General features: G+C 45.9%; 1 protein-coding gene across 4 annotated transcripts in view; it reads left to right on the top strand.

Annotated features, from left to right (window-relative positions):
* The window catches only part of LUC7L (LUC7 like), a 39,326-nt gene that overhangs the window by 8,658 nt on the left and 6,014 nt on the right, over window positions 1-24,654 (top strand). For 3 of the 4 annotated variants that reach the window (XM_065411557.1, XM_065411554.1, XM_065411556.1), the window contains 6 exons: window positions 12,425-12,523; window positions 14,272-14,382; window positions 18,289-18,432; window positions 18,954-19,130; window positions 20,805-20,893; window positions 24,600-24,629. In XM_065411557.1, the coding sequence (XP_065267629.1) occupies window positions 12,428-12,523; window positions 14,272-14,382; window positions 18,289-18,432; window positions 18,954-19,130; window positions 20,805-20,893; window positions 24,600-24,629 (647 nt within the window). In that variant the 5' untranslated portion in view covers window positions 12,425-12,427. The remainder of the gene's footprint in view (window positions 1-12,424; window positions 12,524-14,271; window positions 14,383-18,288; window positions 18,433-18,953; window positions 19,131-20,804; window positions 20,894-24,599; window positions 24,630-24,654) is intronic. The other variant, XM_065411555.1, reaches the window with a different exon arrangement.

Here is a 24,654-nt window from a genome sequence, read left to right as displayed (position 1 = left end):
AATTCATTTAGCTTCTCCCACAATGGCCTTGTCTTCCTTAAGTGCTTCTTTAACACCTCAATTGTCCAGTGGCCCCACTGATTACTTAGCAGGCTTCCTGCTTCTGAAGTACTTAAAAAAAAATTGCTGTTAGTTTTTCTGTCTCTTGCTTGTTGTTCAGTTTCTTTTTGGCCGGCCTAATTATAGTTTTACACTTGACTTGCCTCAGTTTCTGCTCTTTTCTGTTTTCCTCAGTAGGATTTGACTACCAAATATTAAAGGATGTCTTTTTGTCTCAAACAGTCTTTTACTCTGTTTAGCCATGGTGGGGTTTTTTTGGTCCTCTGTTTTTTTGTTTTTGTTTTTTAACTTGGGGTATATGTTTAGTTTGAGCCTCTATTAGGTGTTTTTAAATAGTTTCCATGCAGCTTGCAGGTATTTCACTCTTGTGAATGTTCCTTTTAATTTCCCTTTAACTAGCCTCCTCATCTTTGTGTAGTCCCCTTTTTGAAGTTAAATGCTCCTGTGGTGGGTTTCTTTTTTCTCCGTACAAGCATTTTAAATTTAATTACATTATGGTCTCTGTTACCAAGTATAAGGGGGCGGACTCACCCCTGCAGCGCCTCCTGCTGGTCTCTTCCGGGAATTAACTCATCCCAGCTCCGGAGCGCCCTCTGCAGGCCAGTGATCCGCCTTGCCACTGGCCCCGTGTCCCTCCCAGGACCCCGGTGCCCTTTTCTCTGGGTGCTGCCCCCTGGCAGTACCCACACACTCTGAGTCTCCCCTCCCAAGGGAACCCCCACCCACTACCCCACCTCGCCTCAGTGTAAGGCTACTGCCAGTCACCATCTAGACTGGGGCAGATTGCAGTATATGCCACTCATCACAGGCAAGGTTGGGTTTGGACCTGCTGCCTTTGCCTACCCCTGGGCTGCCCTCTGCAACCCCCAGTACCTGTTGGCCCAATGCTAGGCCACAGCCTGGGGCTTTCCAGGCTGGAGCTCCCCAGCCCTGCTCCACTCAGGAACCCTGTCTCTAGCTCCCTGCAGCCAGGCCCTTCTCTCTCTCTGAATGCAGAGAGTGAGTGTCTGTCTGCCCCTGGCTTCCCTGCCTTTATAAGGCCAGCTGAGTCTGTTTGGGGCGTGGTCCCAGCTGCAGCCACTTCCCCCAATCAGCTCAGCCTAAGAGCTGCTTTCTCCAGCCACAGCCCCCTCCCAGGGCTGTTTTTAACCCCTCTAGATCGGAGCGGGGTGAGCACCCCGCTACACCAAGCAATTCAGCTATCTTCACCTCTTAGATTAGATCCTGTGTGCCACTTAAGACTATATCAAGAATTGCCTCTCCCCTTTGGGTCCAGGACTAGCTCTCCAAGAAGCAGTCCTTACTGGTGTTTAGAAATTTTATCTCTGCATCCTGTCCTGAGGTGACATGTTCCCAGACAATATGGAGATAGCTGAATCACCCATTACTATTTTCTGATATTATGGCTTCTCTGATCTCCCTGAGCATTTCACAGTCCCCATCACCATCCTGACCACATGGTTGGTAGTATAGTCCTACTGCTATACTCCTGTTATTCAAGCATGGGATTTCTATCCATATAGATTCTGTGGTACGGTTTGATTCATTTAAGATTTTTATTACGTTTGACTCTTCGCTTTCTTTCACATGTAGTGCCACTCCCCCACCAGCATGACCTACTCTCTCATTCCTACATGTTTTATACCCTGGTACTATCGTGCCCTGTTGATTATTGTTGTTCTACCACGTTTCTGTGATGCCTATTATATCAATATCTTCATCTAATACCAGGCACTCAAGTTTACCCAGCTTAGTATTTTAACTTCTGGCATTTGTAAACAAGCATTTATTAAATTTGTCAACATTTAGTTGTCTGCCTTTATCTGATGTAATTGAATGGGACTCTTTTGTTTAACTTTCTTTTCAGTTCCTACCTGTATTTTATCAGCTTCTATCCTATCCTCTTTACTAGGATATAGAGTATCCCCATTTATAAATCTTCACCTAAGAGATGTCTCTGTGTGAACCTTGTGCTGTTCTGCACCTGTTGGCTTTTCCCCAGCCCTTAGTTTAAAAACTCTTCTATGTCCTTTTTAATTTTACATGCCAGCAATCTGGTTCCATTTTGCTTTAGGTGGAGCCCTTATTTCCTGTATAGGTCCCTCCTTTCCCAAAAGGTTCCCCAGTTCCTAATAAACCTAAATCCCTCTTCCAAAAATCACCATCTCATCCATGCTTTGAGATCCTGCAGTTCTGTCTGACTGCTTCCAGTTCTTTTGTTGTCACCTTCCAGAGCTCTCAACCGTTCACATGGAGAAAGTGAAAGCATTTTAGAGAATGCTACCCTGAAGGTCCTGGACTTTCTTGTTAAGAGAGCTGGTGAGGGAAATGTCAAACGTGGTCTGTGTCCCCAAAATTTGACAGTTAGATGGTGGTTACAGGAACTTTAAGCATGTGAGAAAAGACTGTGTCTCTCATCACTGCCTCCAATCCTGCCATCATTTCTATTTCAATTTTCTCTTCCCATCCTAACAAGCCATCAGCTTTTTAGAAGTCAGGTGTGTACAAAAAATTTTGGTAGAATTTGCAGGAGTTGCTTTAGAAACCTCTTGCTCAAATGGTTGCAAATTTGGATCATCCCCCATGAAGCACAGCAAATTTCAAGGTAAACATGCAGATTTTAGAGCATTTAAAAAATCGTCCTTTAAAAGAAAAATCTTCTCTGCTATAATAATTGTATGAAATTAATCATCAGCAAGTGCTTTGCTGTGTCCAGATCCCCCACACAGTATAAACTTGAATACATAGGAGGCTCAGTTCATCTCAATGTGATGGTCTCAGCAGAATGAAAACACCCCATGGAGTTGAATACATCCTGAAAAAATAGAACTGAGACATGTAATCTGCCCCATTCATGTCAGTGAGTGTTCTCGTCACTTCCTCCCTAGTGCTTAAGAGCCGGTGATATACATCAAGCATGCCTGTTCTCAACTCCTCACCCCAGTTTCAGCATGTTGTGTATGCTTGTGTATGTTCTTAACATGCTAATTTTTAGCTTCCCACCCAGAAGGGCAGGGCTGCCCCGGATGCTGGTCACAGGGGGGGAATTGAAGGGGGTCTCAGACGTCCCCAAGAGGGGCAAGGCCCCCCCAGATCATGGCACGTACGGGGTGGCACAGAGAGGGGCTCAGATACCCCCAGAGGGGAGAATGTGAGTCTGACCAATGCCCCTGCCCCTCCCAATTCCCCTGCCACCCACCTCTGTCTCCCCTCCTCTTTCACATGTCTAATCTATCATCTTTTCAGACAGAATTTGAGCACCTTCTGAATTTTCTGCTGTACTCAGATTCCCCCCCCCTCCCCCCCTTTGACAGGGGCGTATTGTAGCAACATGCCTACTTTTTTTTTTTCTTTTTCAGTTTTTTGCCCAGAGTTGGATTTGAATTACAGTGCCTCAGTATTGCTCAGGTTTGATGGCTGTAATATGTCTGTCCTCTTGAGCTGTGCAGGTCCTATGAGTTGTGTCTGGCTAGCAAACCTCTTAAGCACCCTGTGTGCACATTTGTGTTGGTGGGTCCCATGCACTACTTGGGGGTTAAAATCAGACCATGTGACCACACTTGGAGACCTGGTTTGATCCCTAGATCTGCTCAAAGAAAGTTGGTAGAATCTGTCAACTTAAGAAAAGCTAGTGTTTCTTATTTCAAGAGGGATATACCTTGGGAACCCTTTGCCGAAAGGATCTAAATTTTGGATCATTAAACCCCCCTGGTAACCCTAGGAGGCACACCAAATGTCAAGGCAAATTGAGTAACCATGCAGATTTTAGAGCACTTAAAAGAGTTAATCTTTAAACAGAAAGGTGCTCTCACCTTAACTGTAGCAGAGCTGGCTCTCTGCTGTAACAACTGTGGTTTGCTCCTGTTTGATTTATCTGGCGACTATGGATATTTCAAGCAAGCATGGAAAGTCATTATCCTGGGGACAGGGTGTCCATTCATCAGGCTTGCGAATGCCAGTGCCAGGATGGAATTTCATACTTCCCATTGGACTGGTTTGTTAACAATCCACTGGCGGGAGAAACCACCTCTCAGCAATCTGATCAGACTTGTTGGTTCAGCTTCAGCTTCCATTCTCTTTTTTTCTGTCTCATGACTGCTGAGCCTGGTTCCAAACCTGTGTGGTGTAGGGAGCTGATGCAGAGGTTCCCAGTGAAGAAAACTTTGTTTAAGCTTTTGTGATCTGTTCCACCTCGTGGGTTGTGACAAGCTACAGTTGTTTTGTTGTCACCCTTCAGAATTCGCAACCAATCAGGTGGAGAAACATGGAGGAGGGAGATGGACTATTGCACTCCCGGAGGCTGATGCTTAGCTGGAATTTCTGAGGGACTAATTGTCCTGAAGTGAATGCAGATAGCTCTGGCCTGGTGGTTGTCTAGATTGCTAGTGGATCGGCCAACAGATTGCCCTGGAACAAACAATGGCAGTATTTCTACCAGTGGAGGGACTGCAGCACTTCTGGAGGAAGTGTCAGCTGGTAATATTTCCTAAATTGGGTAGCTCTATGAACTGATCATATAGTTTTGAGAGTGACAGAGGTGGAGCGTCATCCAGAGAATTGTATTGGCGCAAATTACCATTGTGCCTGCTAGCAAGAGACAGTGGTGAGCTGATGAAACCTGTGGCATGGCAGAGATCTCATCCATGAGGACCTGAATTTTGTTGAAATTTTCCTTGGGCAACTCACAACATCCAAGTTAGTTCTGAAAGATGCTCTTAGGGGTTAAGAGTTCTTGTGATGGAGTTACTGAATCTGCAGAAGAGCTCCTTAGAAACATGTGATGCCCCAGGATCTGGATGGCTAGGCAAGTGTGGTGACTCTGCAACCAGTAGGTTGTTAAGATAGGGAGGGGATAAATCTCAGTGCCCTGTTATCCATTTTGGTAGCCATGCCGAGACATCAATTGCATAGTCCACCTGTGAAACAGATGATAGTCCAAAGGACATTGCCTGTAATTGATGGTGGTCATCTCTTATAGCATAGAAATGTTTAATGGCGGTAATATTGGCACATGAAGATACGCCTGCTTGAGGCCTGTGGAACATGAAAAGTTCTAGGGGATTGTTTCTTGATCAGAAAGGCCAGTGTTCTACCAGGAAATCAGCTTGGTGCGCTGAGGTAAAGGGCCCCGTGAAAACCTCCAGACATCTAGATTACCACAAAAAAATGTGGAAGAGAAATCAAGGCTTTTCTGCTGATTGAAAGCAGGGTGATTGCCCCCAGGGAGAAAAGTTCAGAGATGCATTGCTTTTCACGAGATCTGGAGAGAGAAGGGAAGAGTGCAGAGTGAATTGGGGGACTTCTTGAAAGTGAGGTCTTGAGCCTGAGAGCTTACCTCTCAAATCAGAGAAGTGTTATCTCTGCTTGCAAAAATTGTTGAACCTTGTTTTTAGGAGAAGATGGTTCTAGGTTGTGACTGGACCCCCTTGTCTTGTGGAAAATCCTCCTCTGGCTGGTGTTGGAAAGGAATTCTGATAGAATGGCCCCACAGAACAAATGGGGTGAAAGGACACTCGCTGGTCTGATATTGCTGAAAGCTGGAATTACCACAAACTGACCTGAAGCCACTCTAGATTCCCTTGGAGAAATTTGGGCTCGACACGATCGTAACATCTTACTAGTCCTTCAGAGCTTTTTCTAGAGGCTTAATCCAAATGTTACCCTGTTAAAGGGATCTTGGAACAAGGCTGCTCCTGGAAGTGGTGGCTGTATTTAAAGGCCACAGCCATGTCTCCATTTGGCAGCTCAAGCTAAGAATAAATGACTTGATAAGTCAATTAGAGCAGTTGTTTCATTGTTAATAACTACAATGATGTCTATGTCACAAGTAATCATTTTAAAACTAATATTTCATCTCTGTGTAGTCTGTTTTTTGTGTTAATGTGCTTGCTTCATTCTGAAATTTTCAGTCCTCCTCTGTACCTGTTCTGCTAGTGTGCGTGTGACTCGCACTGCTCTCTCTTGTTTGCAGAATAATAGAAATTGGAGCTGTCCTCCATCACCATGGGGTTGCTGCTGCAGGATTGTTCCCTATAGATCAGACATTTGTAGGCAGTTCTGTAGGTATTTTCCTCAGTTACTGGCTAGCTAATTTAGGCCTTGGCTACACTTGCAGATGTACAGCGCTGTGAGTTAAACCTGACTTCGTGCAGCTGAGTAGGGAAAGCACTGCAGTCTGTCCACACTGACAGCTGCCCAGCGCACTGTCGTGGCCACATTTGCGGTAATTGCAGCGCTATTGGGAGCGGTGCATTATGGGCAGCTATCCCACAGAGCACCTTTTCCCATTCTGGCACTGTGGGTTGTGGGAAGGGGGCATGGGTGCTGGGGATTCTGGGTTCTGTCCCAATGCCCCGTGATGCATCGCTTCGCATCCCAGAAATCTCTTTGTTTCTGTCCACCTTTGGCGCCATCTTTCAACGGTTTCTGTGCAGCGCGATCTGTCTGCGGGAAATGGAGTCCGAACTGCTGAGGCGTATGCTGACGAGTCTTGCCAGCAGGTCACGTTTGGCTGTCGAACTATTCCTTAAGATCCAAAGTGAGAGTGAGGGTGAGGAGTCCGATGATGCTATCGAGCCGCGTAACGCATACGACACGAAATTGCTTGTGGCATTCACGGACATGCTCAGCACTGTGGAACGCCGCTTTTGGGCTTGGGAAACAAGCACCGAATGGTGGGATCACATCGTCATGGAAGTCTGGGATGACGAGCAGTGGCTGCAGAACTTTCGGATGAGAAAAGCCACTTTCATGGGACTGTGTGAGGAGCTTGTCCCCACCCTGCGGCGCAAGGGCACAAGATTGAGAGCTGCCCTGCCAGTGGAGAAGCGGGTGGCTATTGCAATCTGGAAGCTGGCAATTCCAGACAGCTACCGGTCGGTCGCAAACCAGTTTGGAGTGGGAAAGTCGACCGTTGGAATCGTGTTGATGTAAGTTTGCAAGGCCATTAATCACATCCTACTCAGAAGAACCGTGACTCTGGGTAACGTGCAGGAAATAGTGGATGGCTTTGCACAAATGGGGTTCCCTAACTGTGGAGGGGCGATAGATGGGACGCACATTCCTATTCTGGCACCACCCCACCTAGGATCCGAGTATGTTAATCGGAAGGGGTATTTCTCTATGGTTCTCCAGGCGCTTGTGGATCACCGTGGGCGTTTCATTGACATTAACACAGGCTGGCCCGGAAAGGTGCATGACGCACGCATCTTTCGGAACACTTGGCTGTTCAGGAAGATGCAGGCCGGGACTTTTTTCCCAGAGCGGAAGCTCACGGTAGGGGAAGTTGAAATGCCCATTGTGATCCTTGGAGATCCCACTTACCCGTTAATGCCGTGGCTCATGAAACCCTACACAGGGAGCCTTGACAGCAGCAAGGAACCGTTAAACTACAGGCTGAGCCGGTGCCGAATGACTGTGGAGTGTGCCTTTGGCCGTTTAAAGGGCCGCTGGCGATCTCTGTATGGGAAGCTGGACTTGGCCGAAAACAGCATCCCCGCGGTTATATCCACGTGCTGTACCCTCCATAATATTTGTTAAGGGAAGGGTGAAAGCTTCACTCAGGCATGGACCGCCGAGGTTCAACACCTGGAGGCTGAATTTGCACAGCCAGAGAGCAGGGCTATTACAGGGGCCCAGCGCGGGGCTGCAAGGATTAGGGATGCCTTGAGGGAGCAATTTGAGGCTGAAAACCAGCAGTGATATCTGGTGCCCTGCACGGGAGTGAAGTGCAGTAGTTCCAATCTTTAGGAATTAGTGTCTGCTTAGCAGACAAGCAGACTTGCAGTGCCTGTTTATTTCCTGGGCTAAGGAGTCTTTTACTTTATGCAATAAGAAAGAATGTTTTCAAAGCCAAAGAATCCATTTATTGAAAAGAAAAAAAAATTATTTATTGAAAAGAAACAAGGGGGTGGAGTGGGGAACGGTACAATCACAGATTCGCGTATGTCCTGTCTGGTGTGCTGTGCAGTGAGTGCTGCACTTCAGGACAGCTATACTGCATGGTGATGGGGGTTGAGTGCAGAGGCTAAGGGTCGTGGTTTTCAGGGCTGGGTGGTGAAGATACTGGTGTTGGAGGCAGCGGGTGGTGTGAAGAACACGGAAGTTGGGGAAAGTGGGTTGGAGGTGACAGTGGGGCACAGCGGAAAGAGTTTTGGGACAAGGGCTGTAGGGGGGGGTGGCGTTTGCGTTTGCGGTACTGCTCCTCTTTCTGCATGGCTACCAGCTCCTGGATAGCATCTGCTTGGTGCTCCAGGATGCTTATGAGCCTATCAGTGCTTTGCTGCCGGTGCGCGGTGCTTTGCCACCGGTGCGCTGTGTTTTCCTGGCGGATCCTGCTTTCTCTCTCCCTCCAGTCTTGTGCTTTCTCATTCTCTTTAATAGATTGCCGCATCACTTCTTGCAGCATGTCTTCTTTGCTTTTTCGCGGTCTCTTCCTGAGTCTTTGCCGTCTCTGAGCAGGCGATAAGAGGGACGGCTGAGGTCTCAAGGTTGATGCAGCTGTATAGGCAAAATGCAACATTTAACAGAGGCAGCATTGTTTATACCAGACAGAGTAATGATTCCCCCCGCACTTAAGGAGTAGAAAACACACAGGGTCTACACAATAGCATAATTTTCCCGTCCGAAACAGAGCGCACATATCCCACGGGAGCCTCAAAATGGTGAGTAAGGGAGATTGATTGTTTCAGGGCTGCACTGTCCTCTGGGTTTCTGTGCCTTGGGGAGAGCCAACAGCTTCAGGGGGCACCTACACTGAACACTGTCCCAACATTTTCCACAGGAGTTCGTCCTGGACGATATCTCGCTGCTGAGGGTGACCTGGGAAGCAAGGGGCTTCCGCCCTGGCCCATATGCAGCTTGCCTGTGTGCAGCAATGGTCCCCCCGCCCCTCGTGGCACAGTGGCGCAGACACGTTAGCCTGGCTGGGACAAGGACCACGGTGGCTCTCCCGATAAACCTGCGCAAGCACATTGCACACGTTCTGGATGAGACATTCGAGGAGATTACCGAGGCCGATTACCGCGATGTGATAAACCACATCAATGCACTATTCCGCATCTAGGCATGCATGCCTAACCCTCCTCTCCCAAAGAGCCTGCACCGAAAAAATTCCTTCCCGAAAAAAAAACACTTACCGGGAACCTGCTCTTCTGTTTGTCCTCCACCAAGTACCAGCCGCTGCGACTGGCTACCTTCCTCCTGGCTCGAGAAGAGCTCCTGGCTGCATGGCTCCAGGGATTCCGGGGTGTCTCCATCCGGCCCACCACCATCACTCCCATTTTCCTCCTCCCCCCCCCCCCCCCCCCACCGGCTCTGAAGTGTCCATGGTGGTGCTCGGAGTGGAGGTGGGGTTAACCCCAAGTATCACATCCAGCTCTTTGTAGAATCGGCACGTCGCGGGGGGAGCACCCGAGCGGCCGTTTGCGTCGAGGGCTTTGCGGTAGGCACTCCGCAGCTCCTTCACTTTAATCCTGCACTGCAGGGCGTCCCGGTCATGGCCCCTTTCCATCATGTCCTTTGATACCTTCCCGAAGGTATCGTAATTCCTACGGCTGGAGTGCAGCTGGGACAGTACAGCTTCCTCCCCCCAAACACTGATGAGGTCCAGCAACTCGCCATTGCTCCATGCTGGGGCTCGCTTGGTGTGTGGAGGCATGGTCACCTGGAAAGATTCGCTGATAGCACTCCACACCACGCCAGGCTGAGCAAACAGGAAGGGGATTTTTAAAATTCCCGGGGAATGTAAAGGGTCGGTCACATGGTTGGTTACCTGAGGCCAGGGCAGTAGAGTTTGAACTGATGACCAGAGTGGCTAGACCAGGCATTGTGGGATACTGCCGAATAATTCTGGAGGCCATTCACAGCGCATTGGGCGGCCACACTGGCGCCGCAGCGCTGCAGCGGCAGCGCTGCACTCACTATTCCTCTCGGAGAGGTGGAGTACATGCAGCACTGCAACCACGGAGATACAGCGCTGCAAATGCCTTGCCAGTGTGGACGGGGAGTGAGTTACAGCGCTGGGGGAGCCTTTACAGCGCTGTAACTCGCAAGTGTAGCCAAGGCCTTAGAGATATTTAGTTTTAATCTTAGCCCTGCTCAACCCCTCTAATCATCTGGGGGTACAGATACATACATACACATCTCTGCAGCATGACTCTGCAAGCTCTGATGGAATTTGTTCTCCACTCCTACATGGGCCTTTGGCTCTGGAGCTCTCCAGATGGTAAATATACTTTTTTCCATTTTAAAAAAACCAAACCAAGCGCTTGGCAGTAGATGCTGATAAAACACAGGGATGAAACTAGAGGGGTCAGTTGTAAATATTTTAATTAAAATCTTAAAGCCCCTTAATTTTTTGATTGATAACGGTGGAAATAGATTTTAAAAATTGGGAGCAGATGGCAGAAGTGATTGGCAAGGAGGCAGTCCTACTTAGTTTCTTGTTAGCAAGGGGATTAGTTTTAAATCAAAGCAATTTTAAATCACGTATTTTAATTTTTGTGTTTCTACATTTTAGTTTCAGAGGGGTAGCCGTGTTAGTCTGAATCTGTAAAAAGCAACAGAGGGTCCTGTGGCACCTTTAAGACTAACAGAAGTATTGGGAGCATAAGCTTTCGTGGGTAAGAACCTCACTTCTTCAGATGCAAGTCATCTTGCATCTGAAGAAGTGAGGTTCTTACCCACGAAAGCTTATGCTCCCAATACTTCTGTTAGTCTTAAAGGTGCCACAGGACCCTCTGTTGCTTTTTACATTTTAGTTATTTTCCTAAAGAAAGGTTGATTCTCATTGGTTGGTAACCATTAACATATGTTGATTGCAACTAAATATAGGCTTTACACTAAATTTGGTGCCTTTTTATTTTATTTTATTTTTTATTTTTATTTTTTTGGCTAACCAGGAAGGTACACTATATCTATACATCTTTGTTTAAGCAGTTGTATAACTCAGCTTACATTTATTCTTAGTCTTATTTTTGTACATTATTTGTTATGTTAGAAGATGGGGAATGATGCATTTCTTATTTACTAAACTAATTTTTAACTATTGATTTGTGTCAAACTCTATTTGGATTGAAATTCAAATGCAATTAAAAACACACACAAACAGCATTTCGGGTTTTTAATTGCATAAAACTTCCTTTAACTATGCTGGATACATAAGAAAAGAGTTTATCAAAACATGTTTGGCATTTAAAACTAAGGAAGTATTATCTGTAATTAGTTGAATTGACCTTATTGTTCCTGGTCACCATGTCCTTCAAGATTTTAGAACTAGTAGATCTCACCCTCTCATACCTAGTTTTATTCATCGATTGGAAGAGCTTTCCTGCTTTTTCAACTCCTAGTTGATTTCTTAACTTTGAATAAACTAGTCATTGGCCTGAAGTAGTTGAATAAACTGAAGTGAAGAAAATATTCTCTCTCCAGTTGCAGTAAAGGGTACCGTTGTCAAAAACTGGTTTAGCATTTCAACAAACTTTGGTTCCCAGTGCTTAGCCAGTGATTTTCACCAGTTCAGTAGTTTGACTTTCTTCAAAGCTGGACAGCAAACACGTACTCCTTAATATTATTATTTTTGTTTAATTTACATGATTTTAATAATTATCATAAATTTAGGTCTTAACATAATTTATCAATTTCAAATTTAATTGTAAATAGGTTTATTTTTTTTAAATAAACGTGTAATTTAAATTAAAACAAGGTTTTTTTTTTTATTTAAGTAGTATTTTTTTATTATTTTTATCAATCCTGCTTGCTAGTCAGGTCATTCGTATGGGCTTGTGCAAAAGAGGCCACCGCGTTGGTCCAGTGGGACTTCAAATCCATAGCTGCATTAGGCTGACCCTGTGCAAGGTAGCTGTCAATGGAACTCTTAATACTACTCCACAAGTTAGTTGCTAGCAGACATGTAGACATACTGGTCACTGGCCCCATCCTTTCACCTTCAGACTGAGTTACTCTTAACCAGGAAGCAGCACCTGAGTGCTGTGGGGTTATACTGGGTTTCCTTGGACACTTTCTCAGTTACCCCAATGTTAATGCATTTTTCCTGTTTCCCTTTAATATTAGGAGTCAGATAACTAGTTCATTCTACCTGCCTCTGACTGTTGAGTGATATGTTTTGCTTGCATATAGTCAAAATAGTGCTACTTCAGAAGCACCTGGAAGAATAATCCAACCAAACATGTCTCTTGTGGCCACTTCTCATATTGGTAAATCAAGAAAGAAAATTGGTTTTTAAATTGCCTTTGTGGGTGTGAGGCATGAAATGAGCATTTACACAGCTGTCAGCAGTTAAATATCAGTGCTTGTTGCAGCAGTAGAAAGTTCTTACATTGACCTTCTCTTTACTTTCCCATAGCGCATGGACCTGGGAGAATGTACAAAGATCCATGACTTGGCGCTGAGAGCAGATTATGAGATTGCAAGTAAAGAGAGGGACCTATTTTTTGAGCTGGATGTAAGTATTGTGATTTTTAGTTATTTGTGTGTAAACAGATCAGTATAACTTCTGATATCAGACTGAGCAACAGAGTCCAGCTGACATTTCTGCTAATCTTTCTGTTTACTGTACTATTTGCTAATTTGTAGTCCCTTTCCCCATGTCAGCCTGATGCTGAATTGAAAAGTTAAAATTAATTATGGCATTTGCAAAACCTAAGAATAAAAACAGTCAGGCTGCATTCCTTTCCTGCTCAGAACTGCCACCGCTCTCAGCGAGGCTGGAAATATCATGCTCTGATGGGCTGCGAACAGGGGTGAATTCTAACATTAGAAACCTGCTCTGTGTAATTGTACCTTTGCCAGCCTGTGCTTCCGCATTAATTTTGTGCATTGGAACTGCTCAAGGGTAAAAGCAATGCTAGCTCTCCCATCCTGGCTGCTCTGGCATATCTGTGTGCACCAGTTGTCCATGTAGTGGTGTTTCAGTGCACCACATCCGCCATCTAGGTGTGAATCCCCTGCTAGGTCTCAGAATGTAGAGACTTTGTCAAGTTACAGCCAGATCAGAAGCTCTTCAGAGCAGTCTTCATTCTCTTTGCTCACATCTATGTTCAAACTAAGGTGTAATGACCCTGCTGTAGTTACTTACCTGGGAAAGGTGGAGAGAGGGACAGGGGTCAGTGAAATTCCCTTCCCTAAGCAGACAAGCAGCTGTTGTCTGAGTTTGCCTCATCTCGGTGTCCAAGAGTCAGTCATTTGATTCTGTCGTTCCCTGCCCTAATTTCATTTCTATTGAAATAACAGAACCCAAAGCTCTTTCTACTGACTGTTTTCTATCTCCTGCTCCTTTTTTAGCTCAGTATTTTTCTAGCTAAACCTGTAAATGTGTCTTCTCAACTGTCTCATGAATTACTGGCACCCTGCCATTCCCCTTCCCCCCCTTTATGAGATCACTGATATCCTGGTCTCCTAGTTACCTTTGTTTTCGCATCCTACCTCTCTTCCCTCACACTAAGGCTATAGCTATACTACAGAGCTTACAGCTGTGCATTCAGCTGCACCAGTGCAGCACTTCTAGTGCAGACGCTCTAAGCCGACAGGAGAGAGCTCTCCCGTAGTGGCTATGTCGGCAGAAGAAGCTGTCCCACCGTCATAGCACTGTCTACACTGACGCTTAGGCCGGCATAATTTACGTCGCTCAGGGGGTGGGGGAGGTGGCGGCTTATTCACACCCTTGAGCGACGTATGTTATACCACAGTAAGTGGCAGTGTGTACATAGCCTAAGGAAACACTGTATCCTGGCCCCTTAGAGGAGTAAACGACACTGAGTAAAAAAAAAATATATATATACACACACACACACACACGGGTGGGGGGGGGGGGGTGTTAGGGCTGAGCACAGCCTCCTTTGTGGGGTAGGAGCTCAAATCCCAGCTGTATCACTGCTTCAAAAGTGATGAAGGGAAAAAGACAGGCTGATCTCCACCATCCATTTACAAGTGTGTGTTCCCCATAGTGGGTGCTGCTAGCATGAAGAATATAGGAATTGCTGTACTGGATCAGGTCAGTGGGCCTTCTGATCCCAGTTTGAAAATGTTGCCCTACATCCACTCAGGTAAAAAAGGAAAGCTGTGTGGTGGGTTGTGATCTGTGAAGGAATCCTCCTGGTTGGCTCTCAGTAGCGAGAGAGCCAGAGCCCAGCAAGTGCTGCTTGTATAGCAAAAAGCATCCATAGCTACAGTTCTTGGTTTGAACACACACAGGCTATGGATCACCTGGAGTCCTTTATCGCAGAGTGTGACCGGAGAACTGAGCTGGCTAAGAAACGCCTGGCTGAAACTCAGGAGGAGATCAGTGCTGAAGTATCTGCAAAGGTATCACTCTTCAGTTCAACACTTGTTCTGAGGGCCTGTGTGCACTGTTATGACTAGGGCTATCTATGTTAAAATGTGATTTCTAAAACAGGAGACCTACGTTACTTCTAAGCTGCGCAGCTGCACAGCAGGCTATCAAGGGCCACGCAGGCAGAGAGAGGCGCCTGTCCCTGGCCCCAGCCCTAGAGCTGCCCCAGGGCTGGAGGGAGTCCTCTCTCTCCACAGCCCGGGGCAGCCTGCACCCCAAGCCCCTCATCCCCGGCCCCATGCCAGAGCCCTGAGCCCCTTCCCGCACGCCTGACCCCCCCATCCCTGGCCTCACCCCAGAGCCTGCACCTCCAGCCAGAGCCCTCCCCCCGCAACCCTCTTCTCCAGCCCTGAGCCCCCTCCCACACTCTGAACCCCTCGGCCACACCTCCGCCACACATCAGCTCCATACTGGTGCACATAACAAAATTCTTTCCACACATGGACGTAAAAAATTAGAAGGAACATTGCAGGAGACTGCAAACTAGTAATATTACCAAAATGTGGCTTTGGCCCTTCTGCGGTCGTGGGGTTTTTTCTTACCTGCACGGACAAGAAAACCATGTTGGGATCGAGACGAAGACAAAAACATGCTGCTTTAACCTGTTTCTAACCTTTTTCCTTCCACTCACAGAAAACTGTTACGTTGTGTTTGGGCCACTGTCCTGTCTTGCAGCCATTTAAAGAGTTACTAGTGCTGAGTGGTCAGGGCTGCCTGCCTTTTGTCTGGGCTGACTGACTTGGCTTCTGGCCTTGGCAACTTCGCCCAACTTAGTTTTTCTGCTTGAAGCGTTTTTCTCTTCTCTTGTGCTGTTCAGTGGCGATCTCTTTAGTATTCCCAATCCTCATAGTTGGGGATGCCCTTAGGTTCTGAAGCTCTGAGTTTGCTCAGTGTGTCTCCTGCTCTTTGGGATGTTGCTGTGAAGTCTTGGCTGACTAAGGAGGTGTCTCCTGATTGAATGTTGCATTGCACAAAGAGTAAATATTCCTGTAGCCTGCTGCACTAGTGGCAATTTAAACAGTGATTTCTTACCACCAAATCCATGTTGGAAGATCCCTGTTTTCTCATTCATCATATGGTTCCTAGTGACACTTCCTGCGACCATTCGCTTCCCCGTGCCCCTCGTGAGACAGGAGACCCTTATGCATGTGCGCGCGCACACATACCCAGCCCTCTCTCCCACCCCTCTGGCATGGAATTTGTATAATGTGTGTTTTGCTGCTTGGTCTCTTTTGTAGCCCAGGTGGGTGTCTCCTCATCCTTTTTCTCTTCAAGGTGAGCGCAGGGGCTTTCTCCCAGCTTAAGGGTGTGTGCGTGCTGGGGGGGGGGGGAAATGGTTCACTCCTTCCAAAATTGAAAATACCCACATTGCTAATGACTACAGGGCAAAGAAAGCTACCCAGGGATGCACAGGGAGAGACCCGCCCCAGAATGGAACAGGTCTCATTCAAAAGACTGAATTCAACAGGAGAAACTGTAATAAAGACACACAGCAAGGATAGCTGAGGTTAAAAATAACAAGCTATGACCATGCTGTTGGTGGGGGCTTGTGGAGACAGTTTGCTGCAGTGGCTGTGAGCAGCTGTGTCCCTGTTGCCCTCCCTGTGGGGAGAAGAGCAAGAGTTTAAAGAAGAGAAGTGGGTATGGGGGAGAACCCTTCAGACTTGCTTGTACAATTCCAAAAGAGGGGTAGCAAAACAGCCGTATTTGTGGGGATCAGTTGTGGAACTGTGTGATGTGTCATACATTTAGCATACACTTCTGGCTGTCTTGCTGTCCATGTCTGCCAGGATTGCTTCCACCGTTCCACATCTCTGAGCAGCTTCCAAGAGCTACTCTTGTTAAACCAGCCTGCCAGATAAATGTTACTTTCTTGCCCCAAATACCAAAATCCCCCTGAAATAGGCCCTGGCCTGAGGCCCCTGGTAAGGGAATGTTCAATCCTGCACCAGTGACAGGTTTATATCCTGTCTAGTGACCCTGCAGGGCTGGGAGAGGAAACTCTCGTCTGTCTCTTAAGAATGCTGTAGCTCAACCTGAAGTTGTGGGCTTGATACAGGAATCACTGGGTGACGTTCTCTGGCTTGTGCTATGCAGAATGTTAGACTGTTTGATCAGAATGGTCCTTTCTATCCTTAGTCTATGAATGCAGAACAGGGATGTTCCTATCTTTCACTTGGGCTACACAACATCTGCTTCCAGCCCTGGAAAGTCATGAGATTATCAGACCCTAAAATCTTCACATTTTAAAATCATTTTTGAGGTTTCTGTGGCTTCCTCTGAGCCCTGTCAGTTTGACTGAAGGTAACTGAAGCACTTGGCTTTATAAGTAGGGGATGCAAATATTAGTGTTTTAGTATGCTGGGAATATTTTATCTCACCCTTTTCCTGTAACCCCCAAGCAAATACAGAATGCCTGGGGGGTGGGGTGGCTGAGAGGTGCTCTAAGTGACCTGCATAACTTGCTTGTGGCTTTGCTACTAGTGAGTAATGCATTAAAGTCATGCTGATCAACCCTATATACCAAACCATCATGCATCTAATATGCAATGTATAAATATTAGTGCTGTATTTTAACAAAGCAGGAGACCATTATCCTGTCATCCGTCCCCTCCCTGAGCCTGAGGAATTCAGGCTGCAGATGCCCTGGAATCTTGGTCTGCCAGTGACCTCCCAAGTACCAGCAAAGGTCCGAAAGAACCATCCCCATTAACTACCCTGATTTTTTTATTATTTCTCCCCACACCCTTTGTGGTACTTGGGAGGACATTTGCTGTGGTAGAAAAACTTGGAGGTCAGTAGCCCATATTCCTTGAGCTCTTCAGCTCAAATCCAGTGCTACTTAAAATTGTAACCAGCCAGTTATTTTCCCTCTTGGAATCTTACAAGCAAATGTAGGACTTGATTGAAAATTTCCTGTAGTTCACTGTAGATATTGATAGATCATCTTTAGCTGGGGCAAAGATTAAAATAATGATGCTGCCTGCAGCTACTGCTTTTGCCTAGTGAGTTCTCTAAAGCATTCTGTCTCTGAGGGTGTCCATCTTGAAACATTGTGGCTTTCCTAATAGATTGGAAATAGGTGTCAGCTCCAATGAAGCTAGAACACCATAGAGGCAAACCAGTGTTAACAGCGTTTGAATAGTTACAGTTTAATTTGAAATACAGGTGGTTCCTGTGGAAATGGTGAGCTCTCTCTCATATATATATTTGCACATCAGTAGTGAAAGGGTGATTAATCTGAATAGGTGGTATGTATCGTACTGGAGCGTGACATGGGACTTCGTTCTTAAAGTAAAGTTTCTGCCATCTGGTACTATCCTGTTAGCTGGCCGGCATAAATACTGAGGCAGAGGATAATGTAAGACTGCCCTGCTGCTAGAAGTATGAGGCGCATTTAAACCAGTTCCAGGTTAAGTTATAATGTCAGTGAAACTTGCAAGGCTGGTTCAGGGACCTGGATGTTGGGCCCTTTCCTGTGTAATTATTTATTCCATCCCATTTGTTAAAACTTCAGGTGGGGGTGTTACCAAATGCTAGGGAGGGACTCTCCCAAGGGAGCTGTCATCCACGCAAGGGAGGAGTGGGCCCGAAGGAAGTTCCAGTCATCGTTAAAAGATCCTGGTAATGGTGGGAGGCACGCAGGAACAACAAGGGATAGAAATTGGGATCTGGAGGGAAAGGACAGTTTTCTCCCCTCTCTGTGGGGGCACTGCAGGCCACTGGAACCAGCCCTGGGGTCATGGTGGCGGTGGAATGGTTTATTGTAGGCCCCTGTGTATCTGTAGCTATAAGTGCAAGTGAAGGATTCATTGTCTGCAAATCCCACAAGCTTTACAGTGTTCTTTGTCTTATTAAAAGCAAACTCCTCTCTTTAGGCAGAAAAAGTTCATGAGCTGAATGAAGACATAGGAAAACTGCTTGCTAAAGCTGAGCAGCTGGGAGCTGAAGGAAATGTGGATGAATCCCAAAAGATCCTGATGGAAGTGGAGAAGGTCCGAGCAAAGAAGAAAGAAGCAGAGGTTTGCCAATATCAACACTTACTATGTTCCCATGTTTTATGTAATGGTGAGCTGAATTAGTAAACCGAGCACATAGCACCCAGCTGGGCAGCCTCCCCTCTCCATCTGCACAGTGAGCTAGCAAGGGATTGGTCTCAAAGAATGAAAGAAGATGCAATGTTCTCTATAAGCTTTCATCCATCTAACAATGCCTGCTGCAGGGTTTCTTTCTTTGAAGCAGCTGGTACTAGACATGATCAGAGAGCAGATACTGGGCTAGATGGACCATTGGTCTGATCCAGTCTGGCAGTTCCTGTGTTCTTATTAGCAGGTGCTTTTTAGGTCTTTTTTTTAAAGCAGGAGGTTGCACAGTAATAGTAATTTCTTGCACAGATTTTACTGAAGTGTTAGAAGTGGTCCAAATGTTGAGAATGAGATTCCTGTTTAAATTTAAAACACTCCAAGCTCTCTGAGGGTTGCATGTGTCCTGTGTGTGTTATGGTGGTTTCCCCTGGTTTTGAGCTGTCTCTGCCTCTCCGCAGGAAGAATACCGCAATTCCATGCCCGCATCCAGTTTCCAGCAGCAGAAGCTGCGCGTCTGTGAGGTCTGCTCAGCGTACCTTGGTCTCCATGACAACGACCGGCGTCTGGCTGATCACTTTGGAGGCAAATTACACTTGGGCTTCATTCAGATCCGTGAAAAATTGGACCAGTTGAGGGTAATCAGTTATATTTTAAACCCCATTCCTCCACCTTGGCCAGCAGTGGCCCGACAGCTCTCCAGTGAATACTTATTCATTTAATTTGTTTTGTAACCTGCTGTCTTTGGCTTGTATGGAAACTCTACACAGTCTTTGTTCTGAAACACTCTGAATTCAAGATCGATGAAACTCCAAGTGGAGGTTTGCCTAACCTCACGTCTGCTTCAGCCCTGTAATGTCTGCATAACTGAAATTGTACCTATAGAGGAACAGGGCAAAGAATTACACTAGACGGGCTTCCTCCTTACATAAATGGGGCTCTTGGTATATTCTGAATTGGAGTCCATAGGACTGGGCCACAATTTGCAGTGGGAAGTCTGTCATTTGTTTTAAAAATTATACATATATTTTTTGTTTTTTAGCATTTTATAAAGCACTCAGACCTACTGGTGAGATGCTGTAGCAATGCAAAGTGTGTTTACAGAGTGCAGACAATGAAGGTCTAAGTGAAGCAGAAGCTGAAGTGTTGATGATGGAAGGATTTTCAAAACATGAGCTTGAAGTGAAGTTGGATGCACAGACAGTAGCTTGGCTCATGTGAATGGTAGAACTGACACTTAGCCAAGTCAGTCACTTCACAAACCTTACAAGTGAACTGGTGCTTTCTGCTTGCTCAGATCAGGGTTCTCCATTCTGTGCTGTGATTGAGTATTTGTATTACAATGAGGCCTAGAGGCGCTAACCAAAATCAGGATCCCCTTGTGCTCGGTGCTTTACATACAAACAGTGAGAGACAATCCCTGCCCCAAAGGGCCTACAGCCTAAACAGCTAATGCTACAGCTAACAGCCACAGGCACCCAGAGCTGTGTTCCTTGCACTGGTATATGTTCGTGATGCTTTCAATGGATTTAGGGGAAACACAGGACTTTGAATGGGGGTGTTGGCAGGCAAGTAAGCAACTGCTTTTCAAGTGTTAAATAATCTGTAACAAAGTCTGTACCATCCATGTTCTGTTCCCCAGCCTTCTGTCTCGTCTCATAAGCAGTTCTTTATATCCTCACATCCAGCATAAACAGGATGACGTGGGTAATTATAGGCCTGTTAGTCTGATATCGATCCTGGGCAAGGTAATAGATACTGGACTCAATTAATAAAGAATTAGAGGACGGTAATATAATTAATGCCAATCAGCATGGGTTTATGGAAATTAGATCCTGTCTGACTAACTTTATGTCTTTTTATGAGATTTACAGGTTTGTTTGATAAAGGTAATAGTGTTGCTGTAATAATATACTGCGACTTCTGTACGTTATTTGACATGATGCTGCACAACACTTTTTGATTAAAAAGCTCAAGTGATAAAAAATTAACATGGCGCACATCAAATTGATTAAAAGCTGGCTAGCTGATAGGTTTCAAAGTGAAATTGTAAATGAGGAGTCTATGGGGATGTTCTATGGCCTGTGTTACGCAGGAGGTCAGACAAGGTGATCACAATGGTCCCTTCTGGCCTTGGAATCTGAATCCCTTTCAAGCCAATAAAGAGATGACGTGACGTGTTGGAAAAGGCAAATGTTGCACAAATCTATTGAATTACTGCATTTTGCCTCCAACAGCAAGGTCTTCCCGCTGTCTTAGTTTACTCCCTTGTTGTGTGTCTAACGCAGCATGTGAATTCTTTCTCAACTTAGAAAATGGTGGCAGAAAAACAGGAGAAAAGAAACCAAGATCGTCTGAGGCGGAGAGAAGAGAGAGAAAGAGAGGAGAGAATGGGCAGACGGTGAGTGAAAGCAAGTGAGCCCCTCTGCAGGGATGGGCTGTAAAAGAGTGCAGCTCTCATATTTGTGGCTGTTACAAGAACCCTGAAAATGACAGACTGATCCTTTCCAAAATAATGCTGTCATTAAGGGCTGAGAGATCTGCTGTGGCATAGGCAATGGGGGCTAACCATGACGAAGCAGGTGAGCCTTGTGTCAGGTTCATTCCTGGCACTGTTGTTGTCCCTGTGTAAGCTCCTAGGAGTGCACTTGATTAAGAAAAAAAAGCACCATATAGATTTTTTTTTTTTTTATCTTCAGCTGCACTGCTGAAAGTTAGAGGCTCCTAGGAACTTTCAGGCATGTGCTGGCTTATCCCCTGCTTAAGAAACCAACTCTGAACACACGGCTTGAACTATGGCCCAATCTCTATCCTCCTGAAATTACTAAGAAGGTGCTGCTGGGTCTGCTCAAATAGCTCCTGCCAGGCACTAATTCCATGAACAGACTTCAGGTTAGGACATTGTACTGAAACAGCACCAATCTGTGAGTGAAGATGTCGAGGCAAGGAACAGATGGCAGGCATCTTCACTAATTAAGAACATAACGGCCATACTGGGTCAGACCAAAGGTCCATCTAGCCCAGTATCCTGTCTTCCAAAACTGGCCAATGCCAGATGCCCCAGAGGAAATGAATAGAACAGGTAATCATCAAGTGATCCATCCCCTGTCGCCTATTCCCAGCTTCTGGCAAACAGAGGCTAGGGACACCATCCCTGCCCATCCTGGCTAATAGCCATTGATGGAGCTATCCTCCATGAACTTATCTAGTTCTTTTTTGAACCCTGTTACAGTCTTTGGCCTTCACAACATCCTCTGGCAAAGGGTTCCACAGGTTGACTGTGCGTTGTGTGAAAAAATACTTCCTTTTGCTTGTTTTAAACCTGCTGCCTACTAATTTCATTTGGTGACCCCTAGTTCTTGTTATGAGGAGTAAATAACACTTCCTTATTTACTTTCTCCACACCAGTCATGATTTTATAGACTTCTATCATACCCCCACTTAGTCGTCTCTTTTCCAAGCTGAAAAGTCCCAGTTTTATTAATCTCTCCTTATATGGCAGCCGTTCCATACCCCTAATCATTTTTGTTGCCCTTTTCTGAACCTTTTCCAATATATCTTTTTTTGAAATGGGGTGACCACATCTGCATGCAGTATTCAAGATGTGGACATACCATGGATTTATATAGAGGCAATATTATATTTTGTCATCTTATCTATCCCTTTCTTCAGCAGCCTTTCATACCTTACCAGTGAGGTGCTTTTGACTTACCTTTGGGACACAGCAGGAGTGCCAGGAATCTTCCTGCTATGGTTCTGCTCATTCCTGTTTGAGAAATCCCAGAGGGTGTTTGCTCTTCTTGGTGGCTTTCAGCTGTGGGTGGTTCTTGTTGCCTCTTGTTCAGTGTGGATGTAAATACCCTAGGGGAGAGCGAGACAACGTGAGCTATTATGTTTGTATGCTGATGACCCAGAAAGAACTCTCTTCCTGCTTCCTCCAGTATGACTGACAGACAAGGATATTGCATGGAAACCAGTGGCTTAAGCTCAGCCTGGACATGATCGTGCCTATTCGCAGGGGACAGCCTCTGGGGGAACTGGCAACATCTGAGTGCCCCATCAGTTGGCAGCATCTCCCCATTCATTGTGAAAATGGTCCACAGTCTCAGGGCATTACTGTATACATCTCTGCAACGAGACCCCCAACATGGTGTCCAGAAAATCCTTTTGTTGCCTTTGGATGGCCAAAAACTGAGCTCTCCGCTCTCATCAAAGACCTTGCTTCAATCGTCCTGCTTTGGTGGCATCTAGGAAATGCTGCTGCAATGTGCTTTACCTTGGACCGATCAGAGGGGTTGCCCCGCAGGCACTGATGTGGCTGGTGGATGAGGTCACTGTGCTGGCTGCCAGGAATGCACCCACAAAAATGCAAGGTGCTGGTTCCTAAAAATGAAGCCCTAAATGGCGTACGGTCCAGCTGCCTCCTGGTAGCCTCTCTCTCTGACCCACCTCAGGGCCATAGCATGCCTGGATGCTGTCGTGTGTCTATCTTAAGGAGAGTCCTCTCCATGGTAGCCTCTCAAGTGTGGAGCTCGTTTCTGCCAGAAACTCACCAAACCTGACCTGGCTGCCTTGAGAAAATACTCAAGAGTTTCTTTGGTCAGACTGTCCCACAATGCTGGCTCACTTCCCCCAGAGGCTGCCTCCTCTCAGCTCCTCCTTACTTACATCCTTCCAAAAGCCTGGTTCCTGAGGGTCAGGAGAGGGACGCAGGTTAATGGCTCCTTAGGTGTGGGATTGCTGGTGTGCCAGCTATTAGTGTTGGATCCCATGCTTCTGGACATACACAACGCTATACATGCTAAGCGCTTAAAGTGTTGGCCTAGAACCTCACTTGGTACCTGCAGGCTTCCCATATGGCTTTGCCTGAGCAGATACCACAGCCCTTCTTCAGCCTTTGACCCATACAGAGCATACGTTCCCACCCCTCTGAAAGTTCAGGCCTCTTCCGGAGAGTCAGATAGTGGTCAATGCTTTTGAAGGGAACATTATCTTCCTAAAGTTGTCAAATTCCATACCTGTTAGAGCGTGACATTTTTATTTGAAGGTACAGTAGGGAACACCAAAAATGATCTTAAACGTCGCTTGTCTATAGGAAGGCTCTGCTGTTCTATTTGTCAAGTTGAGTTACATCACGGGAGTAAGACAACATTGATTTAAGTTCTTTCTCGTGTATCAGCTGTACCTTAAGCCCAGCTTGTCAGCATGTGCTAAATCTGTCTAGCTCCAAGTTCAGTTCCAACCTTGTTACTGTTCTGTTAGCAGAATTCCCTTTTTATCTTCCAGTGCTATAATTAACTAATAATCTTTCCTTGTGGCTAAGTCATGATACATACTGACTTCATTCAGTAAATGCACCCTCTCAGTAAAGTCCCTTCCTTAGTATGGGGTTCTGGCCTCTTAGCCAGGTGTTTTGTTTAATAATGTCCATTTAAAACAAGACTTCACCCTTCACTCAACATTTCTTTCATGTAATTTTCTGTTAATGGATGTGTGCAAGGTTAAACTGCCAGAAGGGAGTTATTGCAAAATTAAAGGTTGAACATGCAACCCTAAGTCTGGGCTATTGCACAACTCCTTATGATAACTGTAAAATTCATGGTCTCAAGAAATCTCAGCTACATGTGTCTAAGGCAGTGGCTTTCAGTCTGCGGACCCCAGGTTCAAAACCACTGTTCTATAGTAATGACAAGCTTATAGACATCGTCTGCAGACTCTCAGGTCCACGGACCACAGGTTGAAAACCACTGGTCTAAGGTGGTAGACAAATGATGAGATGTTAATACTGTACATAACAGAGGGCAGTGTGCATACTTAACACTACAGCGAATGGGTGGGTGTTGGTTTTGCATGTAATTATTGTTACATGGAGCACCCGAAACCAAGTTGGACCAATGCAGTTTTTTGGAGTTGAATAAGCCATTGATGTACATCTGATTTCCACTATGCTGGTGGCCCCAGTTGAGGGGCCAAGTTACTCAGTGTGCTGCAGTGTCCTTGAGAACAGCAATGTTATAGAATGGGAGATCTTATGAAAACCCGTAGTGATGTCATGAATTTTCTCTTTGTTGTTCACTCTCTGAAATAAACTTTGCTCTTCTTTCTAGGTCTGGCTCCAAAAATAGAGATCGCAGAAGGTGAGTATGTAAATCTTACGAAGGC

The sequence above is a fragment of the Emys orbicularis genome, chromosome 10 (genome assembly GCF_028017835.1).
Source record: "Emys orbicularis isolate rEmyOrb1 chromosome 10, rEmyOrb1.hap1, whole genome shotgun sequence".
Lineage (NCBI taxonomy): Eukaryota > Metazoa > Chordata > Testudines > Emydidae > Emys > Emys orbicularis.
Note: the sequence above shows the minus strand (reverse complement) of the source record. Positions and strands in the feature narration are given on the sequence as shown.